Source organism: Pleurodeles waltl, chromosome 9 (genome assembly GCF_031143425.1).
Source record: "Pleurodeles waltl isolate 20211129_DDA chromosome 9, aPleWal1.hap1.20221129, whole genome shotgun sequence".
NCBI lineage: Eukaryota > Metazoa > Chordata > Amphibia > Caudata > Salamandridae > Pleurodeles > Pleurodeles waltl.
This window is the reverse complement of record NC_090448.1, coordinates 1,091,874,884-1,091,901,854: the sequence shown is the minus strand read 5'-3', so window position 1 is coordinate 1,091,901,854 and position 26,971 is coordinate 1,091,874,884. Positions and strand designations below refer to the sequence as shown.

Here is a 26,971-nt window from a genome sequence, read left to right as displayed (position 1 = left end):
TCCCAGGTTGTTGATGTGTGCTGGAATCTGATTTTGCTGTTATTGTTACTCTGGGCACTTTACCACTACTAACCAGTGCTAAAGTGCAAGTGCTCCTTTACAAAATGTGTATGTAAATGGTTTATCCATGATTGGCATATTAGATTTATTAATAAGTCCCTTGTACAGTGCACTAGAGGTGCCCAGGGCCTGTAAATCAAATGCCATTAGTGGGCCTGCAGCACTGGTTGTGCCATCCGCATAAGTAGCTCTGTAGTCATGTTTCAGACCTGCCCCTGCAGTGTCTGTGTGTGCAGTTTTAACTGTAAATTCGACTTGGCAAGTGCACACACTTGCCAGGCCTAACCCTTCCCTTGTCTTACATGTAAGGCACCCTAAGGTAGGCCTTAGGTAGCCCCAAGGGCACGGTGCAGTGTATGATTAAGGTAGGACATATACTAATGCGTTTTAAATGTCCTGACAGTGAAATTTTGCTTAATTTGTTTTTCACTGTTGCAATGCCTGTCCCTCTCATAGGTTAACATGGGGGCTACCTTTAAATCTGATTAAAGTGTAGATTCCCTTTGGGAGCGGATGGACATGTGGAGATTGGGGTCTCTGAGTTCACAATTTAAAAATACATCTTTTAGTAAAGTTGATTTTAAGATTTTGTGTTTGAAAATGCCACTTTTAGAAAGTGAGCATTTTCTTGCTTATACCATTTCTGTGACTCTGCCTGTTTGTAGATTCCCTGTCTGGGTCAGTTTGACAGTTGGGCTGGAGAGGAAGAAATCCACGCACAGAATGCCGTGCGGGGAAAAGATCGACACGACTCGGATCTGCCCCTGAAGAAACTACGCGCCGCCGGCTGCGCAGCTGAAAATCGACCGGAAACGCGACCGAAGTATCGACGCACGGAGCTAGAGAAATGACGTGCAGCATCGCTGACGGAGGCTGGGAGATGGCAACCCGCGCTGCGTGGTTTTCGGATCATCGTGCAGCTGGATTTCCGACGCAAGCACAGCTGGGCGTGTAAAAACAACGCAAGGCCTGCCTGGGCCCTAGAGTGCTGACCGGATCGACGCATCGCCTCTCCTGCGGATAGAAGAAATGATGCGTCCCAACGCGACAAAAGGAGAAACGACGCAAGGTCTCGCTCATGAGTGAAATAGACGCATCGCAAGCCCTTTGTGATGCACACTCGCCCGTGCTGGTTATTTTTGATGCACCCAAGGTATATTTTCACGCTAACAGTGTTAGTGTGTGTTTTAAACTACATAAAGACTCTTTTTGCTTTTTAATTGATAACTTCACTTATGTATTGTGGATTTTTGTCGTTTTGGTCTTGTTTTGTTTAGATAAATATTCTCAATTTTTCTAAACCTGTGTTGTGTCATTTTGTAGTGTTTTCATTAAGTTACTGTGTGTGTTGGTACAAATACTTTACACCTAGCACTCTGAAGTTAAGCCTACTGCTCTGCCAAGCTACCAAGGGGGCAAGCAGGGGTTAACTAAGGGTGATTCTCTTTCACCCTGAATAGAGTGAATTGGGGGTTGCCTGACTGTCAACCAAAGACAGCATTTCTAACAACTGGCAATCAGTCTTTTTGTGCTTCATCAGAAAAGTACATTTTGAGTAGTGGAATCAATGCTGAGGCTGCATCACAGACACTGTGCATAAGCACAACATATGCGATCTGACCTGAAAATTAGTACATCTGTCCACAAACTCATAAACAAAGTCCTTGTTTTAAAAAACTGTGCAGGATTCCCCTCAATAAAACCAAATTTCATAGATAAAATTCAACCAAAAACATGTGCAATTCATTTATAAAACATTTTTTAGGAGGAATTCAAATTTGACCTAATTTACCTGGTGCTTTGAAGCTGAAGGGTCTCTGTGTGCTCCGGCAACCCGTACACATGTTCAAATCCGTGTAAGGCGAAATCCAGTCCCACGGAGGTAGGACCTATGGTGGAGAGTAGCACCAAAATTACCGTATGTTACAAGTGTTTGCAGGGCACACTTCTGTTATTTCTATGACCACCTAACTTTTAATATATTGCATGGGAAGTGGAAATCCCACTGGTGAGAGAGCATGACTCTTGAGTTGGAAAGAAAGCACAATAAAGGGTTTGCTGAGTTTGCATTCACCTTATCAATTAATGATATTTATTATTTCTGGTGTCTGTTATGAAGTAAGAGTCCATTCTAGTACCAACATTGTCTCAGATGTACAGGGAATTAAATGTTTGCCCTTCTAGCTGCGCAATAACACCAATCTGGACAAAGCAAAGGAAATTTACTTTATAATTGGGTGCAGAGTGTTTACGTCCTAGGCCTCTAAAGAGAAAGTGGGTAACCCAGACTTCAGTGACGAAGCCAATATCCAGAGAGTTATTAGCAAACTGAGTTTGTCGCAAACATATCCTTAGTGATGACATTCTATTGGAGATCATGCAACTGATAGCTTGCATCATGTTTGTACTCACAGTAATATGCTTTAAAGTGTGGTGGTAACTAATAGCTTGCTCTTAGTTTTTTCTCCCAATAATATCATTTAAGTGTGAGATTAACTGTTAGCTTAACCCATGTTTACACTCTTCATAATACCCTTTAAAATGTAAGATTTAAAGGCCATTATCCAAACTTTGGGGCTGATTCAGAGTTTGGCGGAAAGGGCACTCCACCACACCAGCCTTGCCACCTGATTTACAGTCAGGTAAGCCTTACGTATTTCAGCGACAAAGACTACTCCATCTCCAACACTGACATACTGCTCCACTGGCGCACTGGAGTAAGGGCTGTCAGAGGTTTGGCCATTTGAAAGCCCACCCAATTCAGAGTGGGCGGTCCAATGGCCTGCTTTTACTCTCCCTTAACACTATGAAAAACCTGGTGGCAGGGAACAGTAAAAACGTTCAAATGACCCCCACATCATGGGAGTAAAAATCCATGGTGTGGTAGTCAGTAGTTTTTGGGGAGTTTTCAAAAACAAAATCCTGGTTTGGGATTTTGTGTTTGAAGAAACCTGAACAAGTTAAAAGTCTGATTGGCGGCCGTCATGTTTGACGGAGCCATCCATCAAACTTTCAACTCATTGACAGGAACCAATGGCAGCAATTCCTGTCAATCACTAGAGTTGTCTGCTAGCTCAGCAGACAACTCTAAATTTGGAGGATGGGTACTCCGCCAGGTGGGGGAGTATTTTATTCTGTCACCCTGATAGAGTACAATCCTTACTCTGAAATCTAAATTAGGTCCTTTTTTGTGTTTGGCTGTCAATATACATTTTATTAAATGGACAGTATGACCAGCTTTTGTTTGTAATTTGAACATGTGCGAGATGCTTTCCTATAAATAATGGATTGTTTTCTTAATGGTGTCTTACAAATTAAACCCTTTGTTGATCTTTAACTAGTTCACTAATATACCTGATACTGATGAGGGCTCCTGTTTTCCCTACCGGACGCTGCTCTGAATTGAGGTTACAATAAACACAGTGCTTGAAATGCAAAAAGATGTCAGTGGACAAGGTTCAGGAGAGAATGTAGTTTTAGTTGACCAATCTCTGTTACACCACTACTGAAAATGAATATACATAAGTACAGACAACTAACAGACAATCAGTCACGCTTGGCTGGACAATACATCTTGCCTGTCTCTCTCCCTTACTACTGGGAAACACCATCCTTTCACATGAGAAGTGCAACCTCATGGCTAGGGAAAGAAATGACTGTCTTCAAGTTCACTCCAGCCCAACAGTCCCAGAGGCGGGAACACAAACCATTTTTGTCCCGCACTATTTAAAGCCTTGGGTGCAAACAAAATATACACTATTATAGAAGAAAGCCTCTGGAAGTGGCAATGTGTGCAAGAATAATAGTGCAAATGTGTTGTACCGCATTTCTGTGCCGCATTATTGCAATGTGATGTTTTGTGTTGTACTGTGGTTGTTGTGATGCATTCCATTTTGTTGTTGTTACCTATATTGTTTTGTGTTGACATGGTATGCTTTGTATGTTACTGTGTTATTTTTAGTTGTTTACTCTACACGTCAACAAATGCAGCTACATTTCTAGTCAGAAACAGCCATAACAAGCAACCACCTACCACTGTCTTAGATGATAAGCTAGCATTGTTGTTCAACAATTTAAGACACTTGGGGCTCAAACACTAAACATTTTGACCTGCGATTGTTCATGCACTTGATGGTAAGTTTAGGTAGTGCTTGCTTCAAACACGTTTTACAATAGTATTATAAAAACAGGTTTCTAGAAGTGGTTATCTGTGACAAAAATGTTTGTTTGTTGTGTGACATGTTGTGGTGCTTATGTGTACTGTTGTGTTTTTGTGCTATTGTGTTTTTGAGCTGCATTATTTCAGTGTGTGTTGCTGGGGTGCACTGTTTTCACTGTTTTGTTGTATTGTGCTCTGTTACACTTTAACTGTGTAATTATGTTGCTTCAAGCATGTTTTTGTGTTGTGTTCCCACTATTTTCTTTAGATTTCTCAACAAGTGCTGCCACATTTCCAGCTAACAGCAGCATACACCTTTAACGTTTCAGTGGCAAGCAACCATTTACCACCCACAAAAGTGATAAAATAGTACACTCCAGCTCCTCACCTATTTAGGAAACCGAGCAGTCCAAAACAGTGGCAGAGACTTGTCTTAAATTAGCGCTTGCAGTGCTCAACATATGCAATATTATCCCATAAGCAAGGCTCTATATGTGCTTCGTACCCCAGGGTCTCAGGCGAGAGAGTAATTAAGAACATAACATGGAAATGGGTCCCTATCAGGCACTATAGTTATGCTTTTAACTTTGCACTAACTGATTTCTGAACAATGACTGTAAAAACCAAAACGATAATCCCTGTCAGCGACATAGTTCTTGTTTATATTTCATATTTACTTATTCATGCATGCCCTAAAACTGTTTGCTTTCTCCAGGATGTCATTTTTATGTAGTGTTTTTTTTGTGCAGCACCTTTGTGAGTTTAACTTGTGGGTAGGTGTTTATAACGAGCCATGACTGACAGCTTTGGAGTTCAGCTCAAAGGCAGTATGAGTTTCTCATGGTGCCTGTCAGTGGGTCATAAAGGGGTTCAGAATAAGTGCTCATCCAATCCTCCTTGGTCTGTCTGCAGAGGGCACAGGGCAACGGTAATGTGTGCTAGTTGTGATTCTATGCAAATGTGTGTGATGGGGGTTCACAGCTGCTGATATAGTGACAAAGCAAAAGTAAAAGAAAATACAGTACTTACAGCGGGTGGGTGTATATATCACTGAAAAAACAAAGGTTACAGAAACGTTATAAAGGAAAGTACCCTCTTTTTGGCATGTTATCCCCAATTTCTGCCTGATTTCAGTATGTTTTGATTGTGTCACTGGGATCCAGCTGAACTTTTGTATAACTGGGGGCTTAGTCCTCACGGGACTTTGATATGGGAGCGCCTCACCTAAATTTATCAAGTGTGACAATGATGGTGCTTGCATAGGACATGTCGATGGTGCACTTATGGCGTTGGTGGTAATGCTATATAGGCCAGCAATGTATGTCTCCTGTCTTATTATCTAAATGATTATGCCCTTTGTGGATTTGACAGCACTGTGAGCTGAGTTGTCCACTTCCAGGAAAGACAACTATTAGTAGATATTACTGTAGGAAGCTGGCTCTGTGCATACTATACCAAAATAAGGTATAGTGTCCACGTAGTCCAGGGGTTCTCCAGAGGCTTAACAGAGGATAAAGCACATAATCCCAATGCTCTCTTTTGTGGTAGTGTAGTCGGGCAGTAAGGCTTATCAGAGGGTAGTGCAAAGCATTTGTTGTACACACACAGTCAATAAATGAGGCACACACTCAATGACTAACTCCAGGCCAATTATTTATACATAGCAAAAATATATTTTGTTACTTTATTACTAGAACCAAATGATCTTTGTTGCAGGTAAGTATAAAGCATATGTATCAAATGTACTTTGTTTGGTTTTTGAAGATAAAGAGGATTACAAGTAAGTAACATGTTTCAGTTTCAAAAGTTGGCACTACAATATTTCATAGGAGTCAATAAAGGCCTGAGGGGTGGGTGTTAGCACAGATAACAGGTAAGTACACAACTTACAAATCCAGTATTCAGGGGTTAGGATGTCCACGAGTCAAAGTTCAGAGGTCAAAGTTGGCATGGGGATTGCAATGGAATCCTAAGACGCCTGGGGGGATTTAGTAGAAAACCAAAGGCTGGACAGGAAGGAGAGGCGCCCGCTAGACATTGGTGAACCATCAGTCGGATTCCCCAAGGTCAGGAGGCTGCAGATACAGGGGTACCTTTAGGCGCTGAGAATGTTCGTTGGATTCAGTCGCGGTCAGGGGGCCCTCCAGATTCAGGCTGCAGGTGTCGTAGTGTTGGCCAGGAGGTGTCAACCCAGGATGGATTTGGGGTCAGAATTGCATGGGGACTTTCTCTGGACCTGTGGACCACCTGGACTCAGGCCGTGGGGTTCGGTTGCAGAGTGGAGAGGGCTCGCAGATCCAGGGCGGTTCTGGAGTCCTTTTGAAAATTTCTTGTGGATAGGGCAGCTCTCCTCTAGTGGTCCTGGTCCTCTGTTGGGCAGGCAGTCTACTGAGGGTTTGTAGAGGTCGTTGGTCCTGCAGGATGTGTCGCCTTCTTGGATTAGGGGTCTTTGAAGCTGCAGACAGGCCTATAGGGCTGGGGCCAAGTCAGCTGTTGTCTAGAGTCTTCACTGCTGGGGTCTGCTAAGGAGTCCTTCTTCTTTCTTCTTGAGGTCACCAGAAATCAGGTGGGTGAGGTTCAGGGGCCCCCTAAATACTAGATTTAGGGGTGTTACAGGGGTCAGAGGGCAGCAACCAATGGCTACTGTCCCTGGAGGTGGCTATACTCTTCCAGTGCCCACTCCCTTTGGGAATGGGGCACATTCCTGACCCTATTGGTCCCTACCCTCCAAAACAAGATGGAGGATTCTGCAAGGGGGGTCATTTCAGCTCTGGACACCTTAGGGGTGGTCCTAGCTGCAGTGGTCACTCCACTAGCTGGAGTGCCCCAGGGCACTGTAAAAGGAGGCCTGAAACTTTGAGGCACACCGCTAAGTGTTACAGTTCCTGCAGGGGAGGTGTGAAGTTTCTGACTTGGGGTCAGAAACTTCCCCATGGGGTCAGAAGGTTGTCTGTTAGTGACAGGCTGGCACAGACTTGTCAGTCCTGCACTAAAGAGTTGGGTAAAATACAGGGGGCATCTCTAAGATGCCCTGTGTGCATTTACAATAAATCCAACACTGCCATCAGTGTGGGTTTATTGTTTATTGTGCTGAGAAGTTTGATACCAAACCTCCCAGTCTTCAGTGAAGCCATCATGGAGCTGTGGAGATCGTAATGACAAACTCCCAACCCATGTGCTTAATATGGCCACACTACACTTACAATATCTAAGAATGGACTTAGACACTGTAGGGGCATATTGTTCATGCGGCTAAGTTCTCATCTGTTGCATAGTGCACCCTGCCTTAGGGATGTAAGGCCTGCTAGAGGGTTGACTTACCTATGACACAGGCAGTGGTTTGTGGGCTTGGCACCCTGAGAGGGATAGCATGTCGAATTTACCTTTTTCTCCCCACCAGCACACATACCTGGCACACACAACCTGCAATGGCAGTGTGCATGTGTTTGGTGAGGGGTCCCTTAGGGTGGCACAGTACATGCTGCAGGCCTTAAGGACCCTCCCTGGCCACAGGGCCCTTTGTATCACTGGTCCTTTTTAAAAAGGACTTAGTTGTGTGCCAGTGGTGTGCTAATTGAGGAAACAATGGAACAGTTTAGGGAAACAACACAGGTGCTGGGGTCTGGTTAGCAGGATTCCAGCATACACAAGTTAGCATCAGATATCAGGCAAAAAGTGAGGGTACTGCAAACAAGGAGCCAGTTTCCTACAGTTACTACTTTGAATAAGAGGATCCACGTTTGTTCATGTGACACCTGCTTATCTTCCCCGATTGGATCCTTGCGCTGGGTCTGTAGTTGGCAAAGCTCGGCCTTGTATTGTTCTGGCTGATTGATCAGGCTACTTTTGTTGTCTCATTTTTCAATGGGCAGACTAGTACCATGATGTCCACCATTAGCAGAAGCACCGGAGTGATAACTTGTTTGCTACTCATGCATAGCATGATCCTAAGTTGAAGAGCTAAAGGGCTGATTTTAGTATATTCTACACTGTAGCTGTTTGTCAGGGCTGCCAGGTTCTTTTCGGCATTAATGGACCTGTTGATGCGATTTAGTCGTGGACAGGGGAGGCCTTCGCCTAACTGCGTGTCCCGCTTTACCCTGTAGCCTTGAATCTGTAACACTGCATTTTGAGGACAGTGATAGCTTTCCAGCCGAGGGTCTATCTGAAAAGCAGTCAGCCTGCTAAACAGCGACAGTGATAAAAGGTCGAACGCAGCCCCGGGTTTGGAAGCCAGGCGCGTGTAGGCCGCGTCTAGCAGTTAAGGTGGCCATTCACAGGGCTATCCCCAGTGAGTGCAGGGCTTCAACAAGGGGCCCTGATGGATCTCGTCACTGCCGGCGGAAAATATGCGGTGTAATGTGCCAAATTATATCCATTTGCCATGTGGATCCTAAGTTGTCACAGTAATTGAAAAGGTTCAGATTAAAGTCCCCTGTAACAAGTATTTCTGCATTTGGGTTAGTAATAGTGATGTTGTGCAGATAACTGCTAAAATGCTCCACTTTGGCTTGAAGGCTTTTCCTTTCTGGATTAAGTTATGCTCCTCACACAGGAGCAACTTCTGACAGTGGCTGTTTGGCAGTTTTATTGAAAACCCCAATAGTCATGGTTTATTTTTTTGTTTATTTGGACGTCTTTACAATTCAGCATTGTGCAGCATAGCATCAGCAGACAGTAAGCTGCTCGGCGTTTAGTGGGAGTTTTTTGACACCGGAAAAACAAATGACTCAAATCCTGCCAATGAAATTGGGTCACCAGAGCAGGTTTCTTGTAAAAAATGAGGACAAATTACCTTAGGTATGGTATTACGTCCTTTTACGTGTGTATGCATTGTGTGTGTAGTGGACGGAGAAGGGGGTGCAAGGAAGTACATGCAGGAGAGGATGAAAAGAGGGTGCTGAAGATGAAAGAGTTAAGCTGTGAGTTATGGAAATGGAAAATTTCAGAAAGATGTGGGGAAGGTGTGAATGCCTAACAGGAGGACTCCAGAGGAAAGTGGTGTAAAGGGAAGATTGGGGTGTCTGGGACCCTCCGAATTCTTTACCCCTTCCACAGACCTCAGTGATGTTTAAGTCATAGTCTCACATTTTCAGAATTGAAACATGTTCAATTCTAATTATCCTAGTTCTGCATAAGCCACACCCCTTTAAGAGACCCCTCCACTGTTTTATTTCTACTTAAAGTTCTGCCCATGAGCTAAATTACTCACAGGTAATATGACCTTGTAACTTTGCAACCGGTTTTAGATGGGTGCTCACAAATTTGGTCACAGCAGTTGCTTAGTGTTTCTAATAAAAGAGTTGTATTTAAAAGATATGTAAAATTCATACTTCTATTTAACTTAGTCATATCATATGGGATCGCATGCATACATTTTTATTCCAAAATACATAAAAGTACAAGTGGTGGGGATGTGTCTTGATGCGGACTAAGAAGGGGGCGTTTTGAATCAGTTGTGTACCAACTTGTTGGCTAAGTGGATAAAAATTGGACACCCCATCTCCTCGTTTCCTTCCCACACCTCTACCTGGAGGTGGAGCAAGCCCTGAGCTTAGCAGAGCTAGACGCAGGGGAGACTAACCCCTGGGGCAGGGGCCGGGGCAGTGGTGAAGAGTGCGGTTGGAGGACTGCTGGGGAGTGAATGCATCCTTACAGTCTAGAGAAATGGAACTGGTGTAAGCTTGGGAGCCAGAAGAAGTTTGTGCTGCAGAACAATGAGGAGGTGTCAGGTTTCCCTGTCTCAAGACATGCATCATGTCAGGGGCAGCAGCAGCAGAAGACTGAAGCTGGTCTTGGGGCAAGAGATAAATGGTGCTTTGAATATCATAGCAGAAAGGAGGTGTGGCACAACCACAGAGAGGTGGCTGGACGACCTAGGGAATTGGAATGCCTGGGAATCGTTGATGGGGTGGGATCACCCTCTTTCCGAACTCTGCATCATTGAAGGCAAAATCAATATAACAAGGGCAGACACTGGCCCGCAAGACAGCAAACGGCTGCAAAAAGCAGAAATCATGCATCTTTCTCAGAAAGCAGCAAAAAGAAGTGAAGAATACTGCACTAGAGGAAGCCAAGGGTCTCTGGTCTGAGACACAAGACACTGTTGAGAGATGTGCTCCAGGCAGTTACATCTTCCAGAACAAGGATGGAGCAAAAAATTGACTCAGTGACCATTACAATGAACCTCGTGAGGGCAGAGGTCAAGAAAATGACTGAAAGGGTAGATAGAAGCCATCAAAACTGCCCCCTTGGTGGTCACAAACAGAAGATGTGAAACAACTTTAGAGGTATATTTGGCAAACAGTGAGTTATACTATGAACATATGAAAGGTGATGGGATGGTGCTCACAATAAGTCTAACCACTGGCAAAGACTCAGGGTAGCATTCTAACCCATCGTTATTTTGCCCACCATCCAAACTCAGGTTAGACCCGGCCAAATGCAAATCAGTACTGTACCTGCTCTAATAGGAACAGCCCAGCTTGAACTGCCAAGCCAGTTCCTCTTTGAAACAGAACACAAACAGCCCAAGAACGGTTTCAACCTGATTAGGGCTCTTCAGCTGGGTGTAGCTTGGTTCCAGTGGCACAGTGAGGTGGCAAGGTGGGAAAAAGACGGATGGGTTGGAATGCTTTCCAGAGCAATTGCCTGTGGTTAGACCTATTACAAGAACCTTTCCATCAACTTTTGTGCATTTGAGTTATACTTTGATCCTTCAGTAGTACACAGAGGATGCAAAGAGGAACTCTATGTGCAACAGTGTTCAATTCATAGGTATTTCAGAAAGAAAGGAGGGCCCCAGTGTTTACAGTTTTTTAAGGCGATTCTTAAACCTAATGGCCTAACAACTTCTTGATTGAGAGGGTGCACTTGCACCGGTTCCCGTGCCACAATCAGGTGCCCCCCCCCTTCAGAGCCATCTTCACATACTTGCTTGACTATAAGGACAGTGATACAATTCCATGGCCTATGTAAAGGGAGAGATGATCCTGTTTCCTGATTTCACCCAGGTGGTGCAAAGACAGAGGTGCATGTTTGAGAGAATTAAGCAGTGACTGAAGAATATAAAAATTAAGTGAATGATGCTGTTCCAGGCTAAACTCCAAGTAGTGGCAAGGGGGAAATGTTGGACTATCATGAAGTATGAGTTTCCCTGGGACAGGCTTGGTGGATGGTGCAAGAAAACTAGAGAGAACAAAGGCCTGATAGAATAAAGAATGCCAGAAATAAAGGTAAGTTTGGAATGTGTCAGAGGGAAAATGTCATGAAAAAATCTACGGAAGAAAAGGTTGCTAGAGAATAGATGAATGCGAATGCAGGAGGGGATGCAGGAATTGTATTGGGCTCTAGAATGGACTTCTAAACTAGGCCCAAAGAGCTGAAATTGAAAATGAGACAGTTGTCTTCTTAGAAACAGACCTACTGGAGGTGCCCTACACAAAGATTCTCCGCTTGTTGGAAAATGATGCTCTGGGTAAACATGAAATGATCATGCTAAGAATTGGTTCTATTATCAATGGACCTGGGGCGCTCGTTTCAATCTCTTTTTCCTCAGTTTCAGTACTCCATTTTCTTTATTGGGTTTGTACTATTTACTTATTAGTTATGTTTGGGTGTAAACAATAGTCATAAAGCACATTGGGTTGGTGCCAGTGTAAGACTTGCCACAAAAATTCTTGGGAAGGGTGTGGGTAAATTTGCAGGACCTAGGAATGTTCATTCAGCCCATTGTTCAGAATAAGAAATATGGTTTTGCGAATAGCATAGATAAAGAAACCTTCAAAATAGACTGAGTAACATGTTTAAATGGTTAACATGCAACATTTATGTCTTGGGCAGTAAAATTAAAAGAGAGTTTTGAGTTTTGTTTAAAATGCTCCTTCATTTTATACCAGACATTGCCCTGGTAAACAAGATGCATTTGAGGAAAATACACACTTGTAGAACCGTACGTTTCCCGGAGGGATAAAGAATGGTGGTTATCCTGGTCTAAAAATAACTAACCCTCTTGTGATACGTAAGAGATGGCAGCATATGCCAGGCTGTTACAGAGCAGTTATGCTAACTGGCATGGTGACAGAGTAAAGTTTATCTCCGTCTGCTTAGATCCCAGACTCCAACAGGGAATGCTAGACAATCTAGAAGCATTGCTGTAAAAGGCACCAGGAGAGATGATTCTCCTGGGAGGTGACTTTAATTAGTGATGAAAAAGAACCATTACAAAATGATAGATTAAGAGTGTTCGTTCAAACTTGAGGCTTTCTGTATGTATAATGATTCAAATATATGGGCGGTACATATTACTCTTACTAAAGAGGGGACAAAAAACAAGTTTGAGGCTGGGCTATTTCTTTGCCCCGGCAGCAGGGATCCAGTAATCTACTGATGTTGCTTTCCTCTGCATGGGGTTCTCACACCACCACCACTCCACCTTGGTGATGCTGTGTTGAGCAAGTGGGACAGGAGGGAACACCAAGACAATTGGGCGCTTCAGGACTCTAAAGTGTTTATATGAGGCTAAAGACCTTTATTTTAGGAAGATGAGGGCATGGTTAGGTACACTGCCACATTATGGGAGGCACAGAAGACCACAGTCATGCCTGTAATCAATGCATGGAATATTGATTTTATAGAAAGAAATGATGGAGAACTGATGGCCATAGATGAACATAGGATGGAAACACTACCATTGAACCTAAACTTCAGCGGTGGAGAACTAAGATAAAAGAGGAAAACAAATGGGTAGTAGATAATGAAGCTAGGGATCAATTTATTAATTACCAGTGGGAGTACACAAATAGGGTAATGAAGCTGACAAGGTATTGGCATGGATTAGTAAAATGGACCAAAAGGAGAGACGAATTTCCAGGGTGTAAGATGAACATGGGACTGTAGCTAAACCTTACAGTGAAATGGAACGGGTCTTTGAGTTTCATTTTCTTCATTTTCATGATTTTGACTGCAAAATTACTGTTGGGATATACATTTCTTTATGGAAGAACTTCCAATGTAGTGTTTGACTCGGGATAAATGCCAGTTAGATGCTCATTAGTTAAAGAATGAGGCAGGATTTGCAGTATATGAACTTCAATATGGTACATCTTTAGGCCCCTACATTTTGCTCATTTAAATATCGAAAAGGCTGTCGGGAATCAGCGGCCCCCATACGACTAGAGCTTTTGATAGTATGCTGGATGATGGTTCCCGGGGAGATTATCTTACACTCGCCACCAGTGGTCCTAATATACAAACAAGGTAAACAAACCCTCAGATATGTGTGAGTTTTATCAACTGATCTCACTGATAAGTGTCCAGGCTAAGATGATGGCTAAAGCAGATGTCACTCATATAATGAGAGTGTCAGAAAAAACTAATTCATCCTGATTAGTTATGCTCGTGGGGCACCCAGAATAAATCTCATCAGACAGCACAACTTCTTAGATGATGTGCAATATGCCACTGAACTGATGTTGACGTTGTCACTGTGCACAAGACTAAGGCTTCAGACTCCATAGATGTGGGACTTAACAAAGGTAGGTTTGCACCCCAAGACAGTCTGGAAAATGCAGCTATACAAAACACCAATGGCCAAAGTAAGAGTAAGCAGTACTCTGGCACAATCATTAATGCTGCAACGGGCTACCAGATTGGGATGTCCCTGCTTTTTTTGCCTTAGTTCTGTAGCTCCTGGCCTTCTGAATCCATCAAAATGCATTGGTCTGGGGGTTAGGAGGAGCATATAATGGGCCTTGCTGAATGCCCTCAGACCAATACATTGATTATATTTTCTTGTGTGTGAGGAGTCCTCGAAGTCTGCAACACACATGGCTACCTAGTTACTTGAGACAATTGAATATTGTACCATGTAACAGAATAGATGCCAAAAATGACAATTAATCCTCCTTAAACGTGAGGGTTTCACATGCCAAGGTGACATGGGTAGAGAATAAGTTTCATGAAAATATCTTGAGGCCCTTATTAGACGATTCTGTTTGGAGGGGACATGCTGAGGTAAGCTTCTACTGTCCTTTAAAGGGGTGAGCAGAATCCTTCAAAATGATGGAACTCCCTTGGTTCTTGTACATACTACAGAATGTTCTACATTGGGTTCTCAACAATTTCTTTCAACCAGTTAATGACATTTTTCAGGCATTCTGGTGGAACACTGGAGACACTATACTGAGGGGTGTAAGAGTAAGGTATTGTTCTTCCAAGTATCCATAGATACTACATGGCCATGCACTTGGTAGTGACATATAAATGGGCCTTTCAACCCAGAACAGAACTGTCATTAGGTTTACCAAGCTTTAAGATGGTGGGCAGAGGTTGTCTGTCCCATTTATTTAGGGGGAAATGGCAACAGACATAACAAACTCTGCTAGAATGATGATTAGAGCATGGACGGTGGTCCACAGCAAAACAGTATAGAAAATGAGGCTTTCGGTAGACACACTGTTGCATGTTGAGGGTTCAATGCTGGATCTTACTCACCTGAGGCAATTTTGAAAATCGGTATGTCCACTTTAAGAGATATCTGACAGACTGACAACATGTCATTTGCCCAGATGAGTCGGGAATATGAAATGTCGAAGATAGTTTTTCAGGTATCACCATCTATCTCATGCTTTAGGAAACGACATTTCTGAGGGACAGGAATTGCCTGACCATACTTGTCTGGAGAATCGTTTGCTTATTGAACACAAGGCTGTCATCACGACCTTCAGCTGAGCTGAAAGTGAAATATGAAAATGATGTGGAAAGTATGGCGGAGGAAGAAGTGTGGCAGAAAGCTAGCTTGTGCTCTTGTGAGGTCCCCATTAGGGAAGGCTGCAGACTAGTCCAGTTCAAAATATTATACCAGGTGTGTTATTCCAGTTTACACATGATAACCTAAAATACTCCAAATTATCAGCTTGCCTGAGACAATGTGTCCATAAAGGCAATTTCTACCACATACTATGGCAATGCCTGAAAATACTGCACTCTAGGATTAAAGTTAAGGGACAGTTATATTTAATAGTGGATACCATTGGAAATCTCTAGAGGAAAGCAATGCAGGGAATCTGGGAAAAGTTGGAAGTCTCAAGACACCACAGAATTTTCAGTAGATATGGCTTTGGCAACCAATAGATGAGGTATTGCACAAAAGTGATGAAGCACTACAGTCCCATTGACTGAATGCAGGAGAGCAGAAATAGAATGATTTGTAAAGGTAAAAAGAATTACATGGCAGATGGGTATAGTGTGACAAATTTGGAGATATTAAGTGTCAATTTACCAGTTTTTGATTGAAATGTAAAAATATGTTTCTGCATCATGCACCATAGTATGTACCTAAGATAATGCCCCAGAAATTAATTTCTACATCACATGTGCTAATTTTGAGTCAGCTTTCCTACATGTGTTTGTGTGACAGGAGAGTCACAAACTAGGTCACTGTATCATGTTTGTATTAAAAATAATTTTCCATTCCTCTTGATTTACAACTCTTCTCTTCAACTATAGGGCGTCCTCCATGCTTGCTACCACTCATACTTCCCTGCTTTCATATCCATGTCTTCCCACCTCACTGCCATTCTCAACAAACCATCTGCTTGAACATTTCTCTAAATGGCTACATACAGTTGTAACATTCAGGCTAATCTCTCCGAACTAGCTGAACCTTTAAACCCCCAGACAAGTGCATTCTAATTTATACGCAACTTGGAATTCAGACCTACAGGCATGTGAAAAAGTATTCAGCCACCCAGAATGCGGCTGAGGCTTTTTTTTTATTACTGAATAGTAAGACTCTGCTAAGTTCCACCAGAACATTGGCACTGGATGAATTTATCTTTGTTCTTCTTGAAGTCCTCTTCATGCCTTTTCTCCCATTTACATTTACACCACTCCTTAACAACTATTGAGTAGAGTAAATGTTTTCATGTTTTCCACAAATTTAGCCTAGTATTCTATTAGCACTGTACAGGAACATAACTGATCCTTACCCTGGGGAGATGGTACCAACCTGATCCACAGCATCAAATCTTCTTTGGCATCAGCCCGTGGTCTGAAATAATGTACCCTAAGTACTCACTTTCCCACAATAAAACTGACACTTTTCTTAGTGCACTGCAGCATTAGGCCAGGCTCTTTCAAGGTTGCTAAGACATCACATACACCTGATTGTGTTCACTGTCCATAGCATCATGTATTCAAATGTCATACTGAACATTCTTCAGATGTTTGAGCAGCTTATTTATCATGCATTTAGATGCTGGTAGGAGACACCAACCCAAAAGGAATATGGATCAGTCGATACACTACTTCCAGCATTATAAATGCAGTTAATGCTTTGGAATCTGGGTGAAATCTAATCTGATGCTACGCCATTTTTAAGGTATGCCTTGTGTAAAACATTGCATTGTTCAATAATAAAACATTCAATTTATATTTGGCAGTGGGAAGCGATATAGAACAATGTTTTGATTTAAAAATCGTAAATTCACTTAGAACCTCAAGTGGTTGTAGGTTTTTTTCATGATTATCACAGGAAAAAGCCATTCTGAGGCCACACTGGCTCAGTAATTCCCTCATTCTTCATATCTTGCAACATTTGTCTCATTTCGCCCTTGCCACTACAGGAAGCTCGCATGCATTTATGTAAGTGATATTTCCATTGTGTGTACCTAGCCAAAAGGCAGCAGAGTGCTGCACAGGGTCGAAGATAAGACTTCAAGTAAAAAAGTGATAGGTGAGGTGGCTGGTTTGTGAACTATTACTAGCTGTAGTGTAGTATTCTTTAAGTGGTATATCTTCAACTCTCTCCTAAATTTGAGCAGTGTTGGGGTAGTCCTGATGAGTACAGTCATGTTGTTCCAGATCCTGGTAATGTAGATGAAAAAGGCTTGCTGCCTTTTTTTTTTTTTTTTACACTCCTTCGTCTGGCTGTGATTGTGCCGAGAACCACCAGGGATGGTTAACCTGTCCACAAATTAAGCATGGGTGTTTGCATTATGGCTTTGTAGATGACTCATCTGGTTCTGAAGATAGTGTGGGCCAACAAGGAGAGCTAATAGAGTCCCATCAGGGTGGGGGTTATGTGATCATATTTTTTCGGGCCCTTTAAGGATGAGGTTGGTGTCCAGGGTGAATGCAAGTGACTTGGCATTTAATGAAAGTTGAAGTTTGATGTTGTCAAGGTTAATGTCATTGAGCCAGGTTTCTACCGTTTCTTGTTCTTGGCAAACATCAGAAATTCTGCCTTGGTTGGGTTAGGCATTCGGTAGGTGCTCCACATCCAGGCCTGGATGATTTGCAGACAGGATTTGAGGTTCTGGATATGTGAAGCACAGGAGACTTTCAAGTAGAGTTGTTTATCATCGGGATGCTGTAGACGTTGAAGATGACAGGGGACAACATGGAACCCTGAGAGACTCCACATGTGACAGGGATCTTTTGGATTCTGGAGGTATCCATAGGAACTAACTGTTATTGGTGGTAATGGTAGGAGGAAAGCCCGTGGAAGAGAATGTCTGTGAATACCATTTGAGACTCCAGGTAGTCCATGAGGGTGGGATGGTCGACTGTGTAGAATGCACCTGAGAGGTCCCGCAATATCATGAGACAAGGATCATCTTCATCTGTAGTTAGGAGGACATCGTATACTGTGTGTAAGGTAGCAATCTCTGTGCTGCACAGTGATCATCACATGTCGGTCTGGTATAGCCTCATCTTCCAGCTTTAATTCATTCACCTGTTCTTGAAGAGAACGAACTTCATCACTGAATACTTCCTTTAACTTGTCAATTATGCTCTCTAGTACACTTCCCTCCTGTACTACTGGCACTTGTTCAGAAGATTGGCAAACCAATACTTTATGCAAATAGTTTTGCTGCACTACCATAATACTGCAATCCCACAATGAGCTGCAAACACTTTCCCTTCTACTTTTTGTGCCTTAAACTTGAATGCAGCCTACATATAACTTAAATACTTATTTATTTTACGCTATAGCCTTAGTGATACATGTCCCTGGATTGCAACAATTCACCTCAATGACCATGGTATTATAGTGTACACTGACCCCACATCCACTGTATGCTCAACTTATTTATAAATCACTTCAGAGTGGCTTTTAAGTTAATTATTTCTAGTTTTATTCTTTTTTTGTCAGGAGGCAGGGCTTAATGCATACGGCTTGGCGGAAGTAGGGGAGTGATATTCAAACCCTGTCTGCACTAAGCCTATTAACATTAGATACCCACTTCAACCTGTAAACATCAGTTCCAGCACTACAACTTTACTGTTTGCTTCCCCCCACTTTAGTTTGCAGATCTTCCTTATCACTAGCATTCACTATGTCACATTGAGTCACTGCCCTCCATTTCTTCCATGCGTTGCTCAAACTGTTTTTGCGATTCCAACAGCATCGGGTTCAATGCAACCCAGTGTCTTTCTTGTAACTTTTTCTGGTTGCACTGGACTCTAAATTGGTCTTTTATCATCCGATCGGTCATTCTGCCAAAATTACATTCACTTTACCTTGCCAAAAGTTGGTCTACCGTCTCATTCCTCTTTTGTGGTTGGGTGTAAAATGTGTGACTGCATTACTGTGTTCACAGATAGTGGCATTCTAACTGCCTCTTCGCTGCTGCATACGTTTGTAATTTCACCTACGAATGTAACTACTGTTAAAGTAAAAAATCTGAAAACATGCTGTCCCGCTGTACCGAAAGCATTTACTAGCAAAGCTCTTTTTACTGCTGGATCAAAAACCTAACCTATCCTAGGTCCCTAAATCTTAATACACTCTTTTCACTCAGGGAGGTCCTGCTTGAGATAACAAATATGGCAGCGGCATGACTGATAGCACTGGTGGTTGCCACAGGTCGCAGCTGCTACCCGCGGCTTGCCTTTGCTCCCTCTGGAAGAGCCTTTGTGACCCCTGGAAAACCACTAAAAAGGTAAGAAAGGAGAAGCAGCAGCACCAGAGGTGGAAAGCAAACACAGTTCACACACAGTAAATTTACATTCTGCAGTTCTCCAATCCCTTGCTGATGGCATGGGTGAATAACGAATGCAGTGCTGGCAGGGCTATGAGATGATGGTAACCTTTATATTTTTCAGAAAGAAAGCCCCAAAGCAGGAGTTGTAACCAGTGCATAATCTGAGCCGGTTGTTTCCAAAGCGGGCACCAGCACATATTTTTGGGGGCCGGCACTTATTTGTCTGCCTCAAGCGTTTTCTGCGATTAAAGACACATATGGGAAAGACGAACAGAAAAACCAAAAAGCATCACAAAGGGAGAAAGCAGAAAGATGCCAGAGTGAGCTGAAGGGGCAGGGAGTGGATGTAGGTGAATTGCAGAACCCGGAGAAGAGTTCAGGATATCGCTGCCTCAGTATTCTGTGCTCCTGCATTTAATTTAAGCAGTCGCCTGTTTCAGAGGAGAGCTTGGGGCACCGGCACGTTTTTATTTACAAATTAAGCACTGGTTGTAACTGAAAAACAACCAATGAATGCCCTGATATGTTTTCTCCCACTGTGTGTGTTAGGCATTTTGGATTTTTTTCTCCGGCTCGCAGGTGTCATTGGTTGCAAGGCGATAAAGAACAGGAGATAATGTCAGAGAGCGCAGCCTAAATAGATTAGGCCTTTTGACACCAGAATCATGACGGTCCTGTGTCAACTAACTTGGCAGTGGGTTGCTTCAGACCGGACTGTGGCAGAACTTTGGACACTCAGCAAAGTTAAATTTGTTTCATTTTTGTAGAAAATCCAAACCTAGATGTATGTTTATTAAAATAAACACTATTATAATCATTGCTGTGAAATCTAGATATAAATCTCAGTATTTTACTAGGTGCATCACAGACGGACACAGTCACTGTTTAAACGGAGAGATTAGGGGATTTGCTCAGACTCACAGGATGAGGAGCCTCCCACAGATGCTCCAACACGGTTCCCCAGCTTCCAAGTCAGCGCTGCAGCTGTTATGCGACTTCCTCCCTCCTTTGCTTTAATGTCTTTAATCATGAAGGAGGTGCAGTTCATTTGTAAAAAAAATGAAGTTAAAGTACGAAGGTCCACTTATAACACAGTTAAATGAGTAAAAATGCAACCCACGCTCCCTTGCAAACAGATAGAAAAGAAATACCTCTAAAAATTGGACACATGCTGCCTCTATAAACACTAACTACCAAAACACATAAGTTAATGTGAATGCAAGTTGTTATAAAGCTTGAAAAAAGGCGGCACGGTGACAAAAAAGCAATAAAGATGTTTCCTCGGATTACATTTTTGAAATACGGTCTACTTGGAGTTGGCAGGGGTGGAAGAGGTTGTGGAAGGGCGCCAGCCTACCTTTAGCACCTTACCTGACTTTAAGGCGCTCACGCCTCTTTACGGAAGAGGTCTGGGCGCTACAGGATGGAGTCAGGGTGCTGGGAGAGGGATGAGTACATAGACTGCTTTCCTGTATCAATGAGTAAATTAGCTTAGCTGTAAAGATGGACATCGCTGTGGCGAACTGCATGTTTTGTTTTGTAAATCAGTCTTGTTTTAGTTGCTGTAGTTGTTGCTGTTACACCTTAACCTCTCTATTCCGCTTAATATTTTTATAATGTGAAGGAGATGAAGTTTGCAGCCTTTCAGACAGATTGACATGAGCACCAGTCACATTATAGATAGACACATTCATTTTCAGTCATGGTGAAATTAAGTGATTTGCCCAAAATTGCAGGATGTTGAGCCTTCCACCGAGATTTAAACACTGTCCCCAGCTTCGAAGTCCGACACTGTAACTGTTATGGCACATCCAATGTGAAGGAGGTGAAGTCCACATATAAATATATTTATAAAACGAAGCTCCAGTAATAATACAGTGAAATGTATATAGGTAAAGCACATATATAACATTGTAAACAAAATCCGATTAATCCTGAGTCACTAAAATAAGCTTTCTGTTTGTAAATCTTGTCTCTCGGGGAGATGATGTGGCATAACGGCCAGCGCTTCCGACTTTGGAGCTGAAGAACCAGGTTCCAGTCTTGGTGTCAGCTCAACATCCTGTGATGCTGGGCAAATCACTTAGGGCCTCATTACGACTTTGGCGGTCAGAATGATCCGACCACAAAGCCACGGGGAAGAGGCTGCCATCATACCGGCGGCCTCCCCCACAGTTGTATTAAGATGTTTCCACAGGGTTGACCAGTGGAAACAGTGCCACGGCATTGGCCTTACAGACAGGGAGAAGGCTGGCAGAAAGAGGACTTGTGATCAGCACAGCGGTGCTGAACTCAGCACCGCCGTGGCTGACCACGACTCCGATTGCCGCCACCCGGTCAGGATCCATGGTCCTGGCGGTGGTAGCAGTCCCCTGGCCATCCAACTGCCAGGGTCGTAATCTGGCGGTCACACAGCCCGGAGTGGGTGCGGTCTGACCGTGGGTGTGCCAGTCCTTGGACTGCCAAACTCGTAAATAGGCCCTTAATCTCTGTGTGCCAACAAAAAAATAATGTATTAATGTGAAATGTAACCAGTAATACTGTGAAGCGCTCAAAAAATAAAATAAAGTCTAGTTTCCTTTTGTACTACTCTGAACATTGCTGTGCTAATGGCAAGTGGTAATGTTTTTTCTGGTGGTTCAGCCTCAGAGGCACAAAAAACAGTAAATGCAAAGGTGGGGAGTGGAAGGGAAAGGGCAACAATGGACTCTGCTATATCAAAAATAATTTGTTTGAAAAAGTTTCCATAGGGTGAGCGCTTCCAGACTGAAAAAACATCGAATGAAGCCCGCTTGCAGGGTCTAACAATACTTAGTAGTTACCTTTAGAGCTCTTAGCAAGGAGTGATCTGTACATAAGAAGTTCATCCACATGCAAATGTGACATTTAATTAATAAGAGCAAAACATTCGCCTAAAGGTTTGTAGCAGTTGTGCACACTTGTAGGGTTGTTACATTTTATTTACATGTATTTCCATGCATTTTTTAAAGTGATGCATGAATAGAAAATTAAAAAATACAAAGGCTGCAGTTCCCAGGTAACCACTGACTCGTAGCAATAACGATTCGTTTACTAGAGTGAAAGACTTGTAATAGCATTTTTTCCTCACTGTTAATAAATCCCTTTTCTCTCTCAGAGTTTGGTTAAAAGTATTGTTTGCTGTTATACAGTGATATTGGAAACACGAAGCAAAGGATGCTCGTGCACATTTGATTTTGTAACTGCGTATAGTTGATGCGCTTTTAAAATAGGCAACTAACGCTGCCTTGCAGATGCCAAAAGAAAGCGAAAAATAAACAAACGAGATGTTTTTACGTTTTACCAACAATACCCTTCGAAGCCCTTACAAGCAGATAAATAGCATAAGGTTGTAAAGCTTTGCGTACATACTTCGTTGCAGATATAAATCAAACAATTAGATAATGAAACACACTCTGCCTTCCAGCTTCCACAGAAAGAACATAAAAAGCACAAACAAGATGTCTTAAAGGTTCACCAATGACACAGGAAAAAGCCGTCCAAGCAAAAGCAAATAAACCTTTACAAAAACGTCTGAACGCTTTACCAAATACAGATGAACAAGCTTGCTGGCTTGCACTTACAAAACGAAAGCCAGTAAATTCAACAAAGACATAAGAAAAAGCCTTCCAAGCAGAAGGAAATAAATAAACTTTTTTTTGGCAAACAGAAGAAACATTACAACAGCACAAAAATAATACAAGAGAGAAGTTAAAACAAACCAATCATGGGAAATGCAACTAAGAAAAAAGTAGGTCCAAACACATACTATAACAATCAACTGTAGTACTTGGGCCATGCTCTCCGGAAGGGGTAAAAACAGAAAAAGGCATGTCAAATATATGCCATCCGCAAATGGGAAGAACAACTAAAAAAAAAAAAAGAGACGATGGAAACATCCAGTAAAAAGAGATAGGCGATATGTAAGCCCACAAAGTATAAAAGAACAGGTTGCTAGGCAACAGTGCTAGCACTGTCTAGGCTCAACCTAAAAAAATTAAAAGGCTAAGAGAAAGAGAGGTAACGATGGAGAGACAAAGATAAATGCAGTTTGAAAAAGAGGAGAGGCACTTTAAGAGAGAGAGAGAGAGAGAGAGAGAGAGAGAGAGAGAGAGAGAGAGAGAGAGAGAGAGAGAGAGAGAGAGAGAGAGAGAGAGAGAGAGAGACAGCTAGGAAGGAAAAGCAAAAAAAAGAAAAAAGATAACGAAGTCAAGATAGGTACAGAAAGGCAGCTTGAAAAGGAGTAGAGGAAATCTATTCTAATAAAGAGAGACATTGAGAAATGCAAACAGTGAAAGAGAGACAATGAAAGAAAGAAAACAGCTAGGAAAAGCAGAGTAATTTTAAAAGAGAGAGAGAGAAAGGGTAAGGGAAAAAAAACATAGAAAAAGTGGAACTCCATTATTAAAGTACAGGAACTTGAAAGGGACTGACAACTGGAAAGAATAGAAGCCAGGAGAAGGGAGAAGAAGACACAGGATAGAAGCACACTATGAGAGTACACTGGAAACAATTAGACAGAAGCGAATGTAGTCAAGAGGGCAGAAGAGAAAGGAGCAGTTAAGCAGAGAAAACTGCTACGTGAGCCCTATGGATGAGAAGTGCCCGCTGAGGAGAGTAGAGAAGCGCAAACAAAGTTATGCAAAACTGAAAGAACAGTGTGAGTCTGCAGGCACCATCCAGACAAGAGACCAATGATGCATACACAGCAATAAAGGTAAAGATAGACAAACTTGAAAGTTTCTCAGCTGGCATGAATTGCCTGGCCTGACATTCAGGGTGCTTGTAAGTGGGCTGCCCTAGTCTGGTCAGAATTGCACATTCCCACCACACATTTCTGTTTTGTGATGGTTAAGCTGACCTACCTTCTGGATCAGACTATGAAATCACCTGCATGCTGCATCTGAGCGTGTTAAAAACTGGTTTGCTCAAGAGAACTCCACTCAATCATTGCACTGATTTGTTACAGGGAATGGGCCAATCATTTCTGCACAATGCTGCATAGCACTGAATCTACTTTTGAACTTTTAACATTTAATTTTCTGAGCTTGGTTGAGATTTTGTGCTTTTAGTAAATTATTGTACATGTGTCTTACCGTTAGCTTTGACATCTGCAGCATGGCCAAATTGCGCCTCCCACAGACCTTCGTCACAGTCCTAAAAGGAACATTTCCAGAGGATGATTTTGTACTTAACAATAATTCAGACATATGCCCCAGGTAAAATAAATGTGATTGTGCCACTGGAAATATGCACCCAGAAGTCTTTTGCAATTGTGTTTACTACATATTATTACCTTTATAGAGTCCAGAGAATCCTTCTCTCTGCTTCCTGCTGCAGTGTTCCTGCAAAAGGAAAGGAGTAAGATGATGACAGTGAGCATGTTAGTTACAAGGGCAAGGAATCTACTATGGCCTGAGTCACAAGGTTTTTGCACGGTTTACAGAGTAACTTTCTGTACTTTTATGTCTTACTAGGAAGAGCAAAAATACCCTTGTGCAAACATCTGCACCAGGCATTGAGTGTGCTTTTGCACCCAGTTAACACGTGTGGATAAACAAAGACTAGTAGTGTGTGGTAGCTGGGATTATCCGGCCAGCCTTTCTAGAATAAGATCATTCAATGGTTCTGCCTCAGAATGTCTGGGAGTAAACTGCTAGAGAGGTCTCATCTGTGACAGTTGAATCTGGAGAGCTGTTTTTTGGTGTCTGGAGCTTCAATTCTTGGAACAAACTTGAGATCTGCTTTGGATGAAAACTGTAAGTCAATTCTTATCAATTAGTAGTCTTTGATGAGGATGGGATTTCGCTTGATCCCAATTCGTCACCAAAAGTGCTGTTTAATGGAACAGATACCTTGCAGAAAAGATTATGCAGTGAATATACCAGTGTTTTTGCAGAGAAGATATGGTGGTTTCTTTCCTACCACACCTACAGCGTACTACGCGCGGACCACTTATCAGAGAATGGGACTTATATTGGTCTGTTGTACTATTAATTGTACCTCAAGATTATGAACATTGGATCCTACTTATGCAGACAATGCTACAGAACAAACTACGTTTGAACCACGCTGCTTATATAAAATAACTAAATGCAGCTTACTCATCTTTGACGTTATCCTAGTACATAGGGACCTTACGTTTCGCTCTATCGGCCTTGAAAAAGTCACTCTGTGACGAAACACGTGTTGGCTGTCATTTATTGGACTTCATACGAGCTGTTACTGTATGTACTGTGTATACATTTTTGGATACAAATAAACCAAGAAGATTACAAGGAAAAAGAATTGATATTGCGCTGCAGTTTCTACTGTGTACTTAAGAATGTGTTTTTAAATACTATCATATATTTAGCGATTTCCCTAACTTGCTATATAATTTTTTTGATTGAGTGCTGTGGTTCTTATTTAATTAAGGGTCTTAACATTGACACAGGCTCGTAATCGAGCCAGTGTCAATGCGGCAGGTGCAGGAGCATCCGTCGCGCTTTCCACTCCCCGTAATTCGGGCAGTGGAAAGTGCAACAAGGCTGTCCATGGGGGCCCCTGCACTGCCGATCCAATGGGGCTCCTGGCACTCCCTTTCCGCAGCTTTTGCATGGCGGGGCTACCGCCATTCAAAGGGGACTCGTAATCCCCAGGGCAGCGCAGTCTGGCGGATTACAACAGTTGAGATGCCAGGATGCTGCCTGGCGGCAACCTGGCACTGCCAGTGGCCGAACGTGGCGCTTTCATCACGGTCATAAGGTCGCGGCCTGACCGCTGCTTTGGCGGCAGTCCGACCACGACTGTGACCCAGGCGTCCAGTTTTAAAACAAACCATTACAAGTATTACCAAGCAAGCCTCTGAGTGATCCTTCCAGTGTTTGTTGCTGTTCTGTATTTTACTTCACAAAGTTATTTCAGAATAGAATGTGCTCACAATATGTGATACACAACCATACAACTTGTGTATGAATTTTACATATAAAATGTGACATATGGATGTGGCCTAAGGGACAGAGCTGCCAACTTTTGGTCTGCGGAATCTGGTATGAGCGTTGGCTCAACATCCTTTGATTCTGGGCTAATCACTTAATCAACAGTACTTATAATAAAATTAATCTGACCTTGTTGTAAAGTACTCCAATGCCATTGAGACATACTCGCAGTACATAAAAGTGAAGATATATATATATATATATACAAACATATATATATTCACTTAAAAAAACAAAGGTTACAGGGATGTTATAGTTAGGGTTCTGAATTTTCTTATACAAAACCACAGAAATTCAGCAATTATAGTTAGTTCTTTCAAGTAACTTTAAATTGGGCCCTTAGGTAACTATAACTTGCACCCTTGCCATGCACAGTTTTCTTATTAATAATCCTATATGTTGCAGTGATAATATGCAAGATCTCATCAATGATATATGTGGAGTAATTAGCTGTGCATGGCGAAGGGGCGAGTTTTGGTTACCTTGGGGCATGAGTTATAGTTACTTGAAATAACTATAATGTCCCTCTACCTTTGGTTTTTTTCAGTGAATTTCTATGGTTTGTTAACATAAAGTGATTTTAATTATTATATGTTATTCCAACCACGGCTGCATCGGCCACAGGGCCTGTTTCTGTCAGTGGATCTGTGAGCGGGTGCGTGAGTGCCTGAGTGGGTCTGAAAGTAGGTGTGTGAGGCTATGAGTGGGTCTGAATTGGTGCATGATGTCTGAGTGGGTGTGTGAGTGGGCCCATGTGTCTCTGA

At 42.5% G+C, this 26,971-nt stretch overlaps 1 protein-coding gene across 2 annotated transcripts in view; it reads right to left on the bottom strand.

The window, feature by feature from the left end:
* The window catches only part of GANC (glucosidase alpha, neutral C), a 388,017-nt gene that overhangs the window by 276,360 nt on the left and 84,686 nt on the right, over window positions 1-26,971 (bottom strand). For both annotated transcript variants that reach the window (XM_069208780.1, XM_069208781.1), the window contains 3 exons: window positions 24,524-24,572; window positions 24,324-24,384; window positions 1,853-1,949 (listed from right to left, as the gene is read on the bottom strand). In XM_069208780.1, coding sequence (XP_069064881.1) covers window positions 1,853-1,949; window positions 24,324-24,384; window positions 24,524-24,572 — 207 coding nt within the window. The remainder of the gene's footprint in view (window positions 1-1,852; window positions 1,950-24,323; window positions 24,385-24,523; window positions 24,573-26,971) is intronic.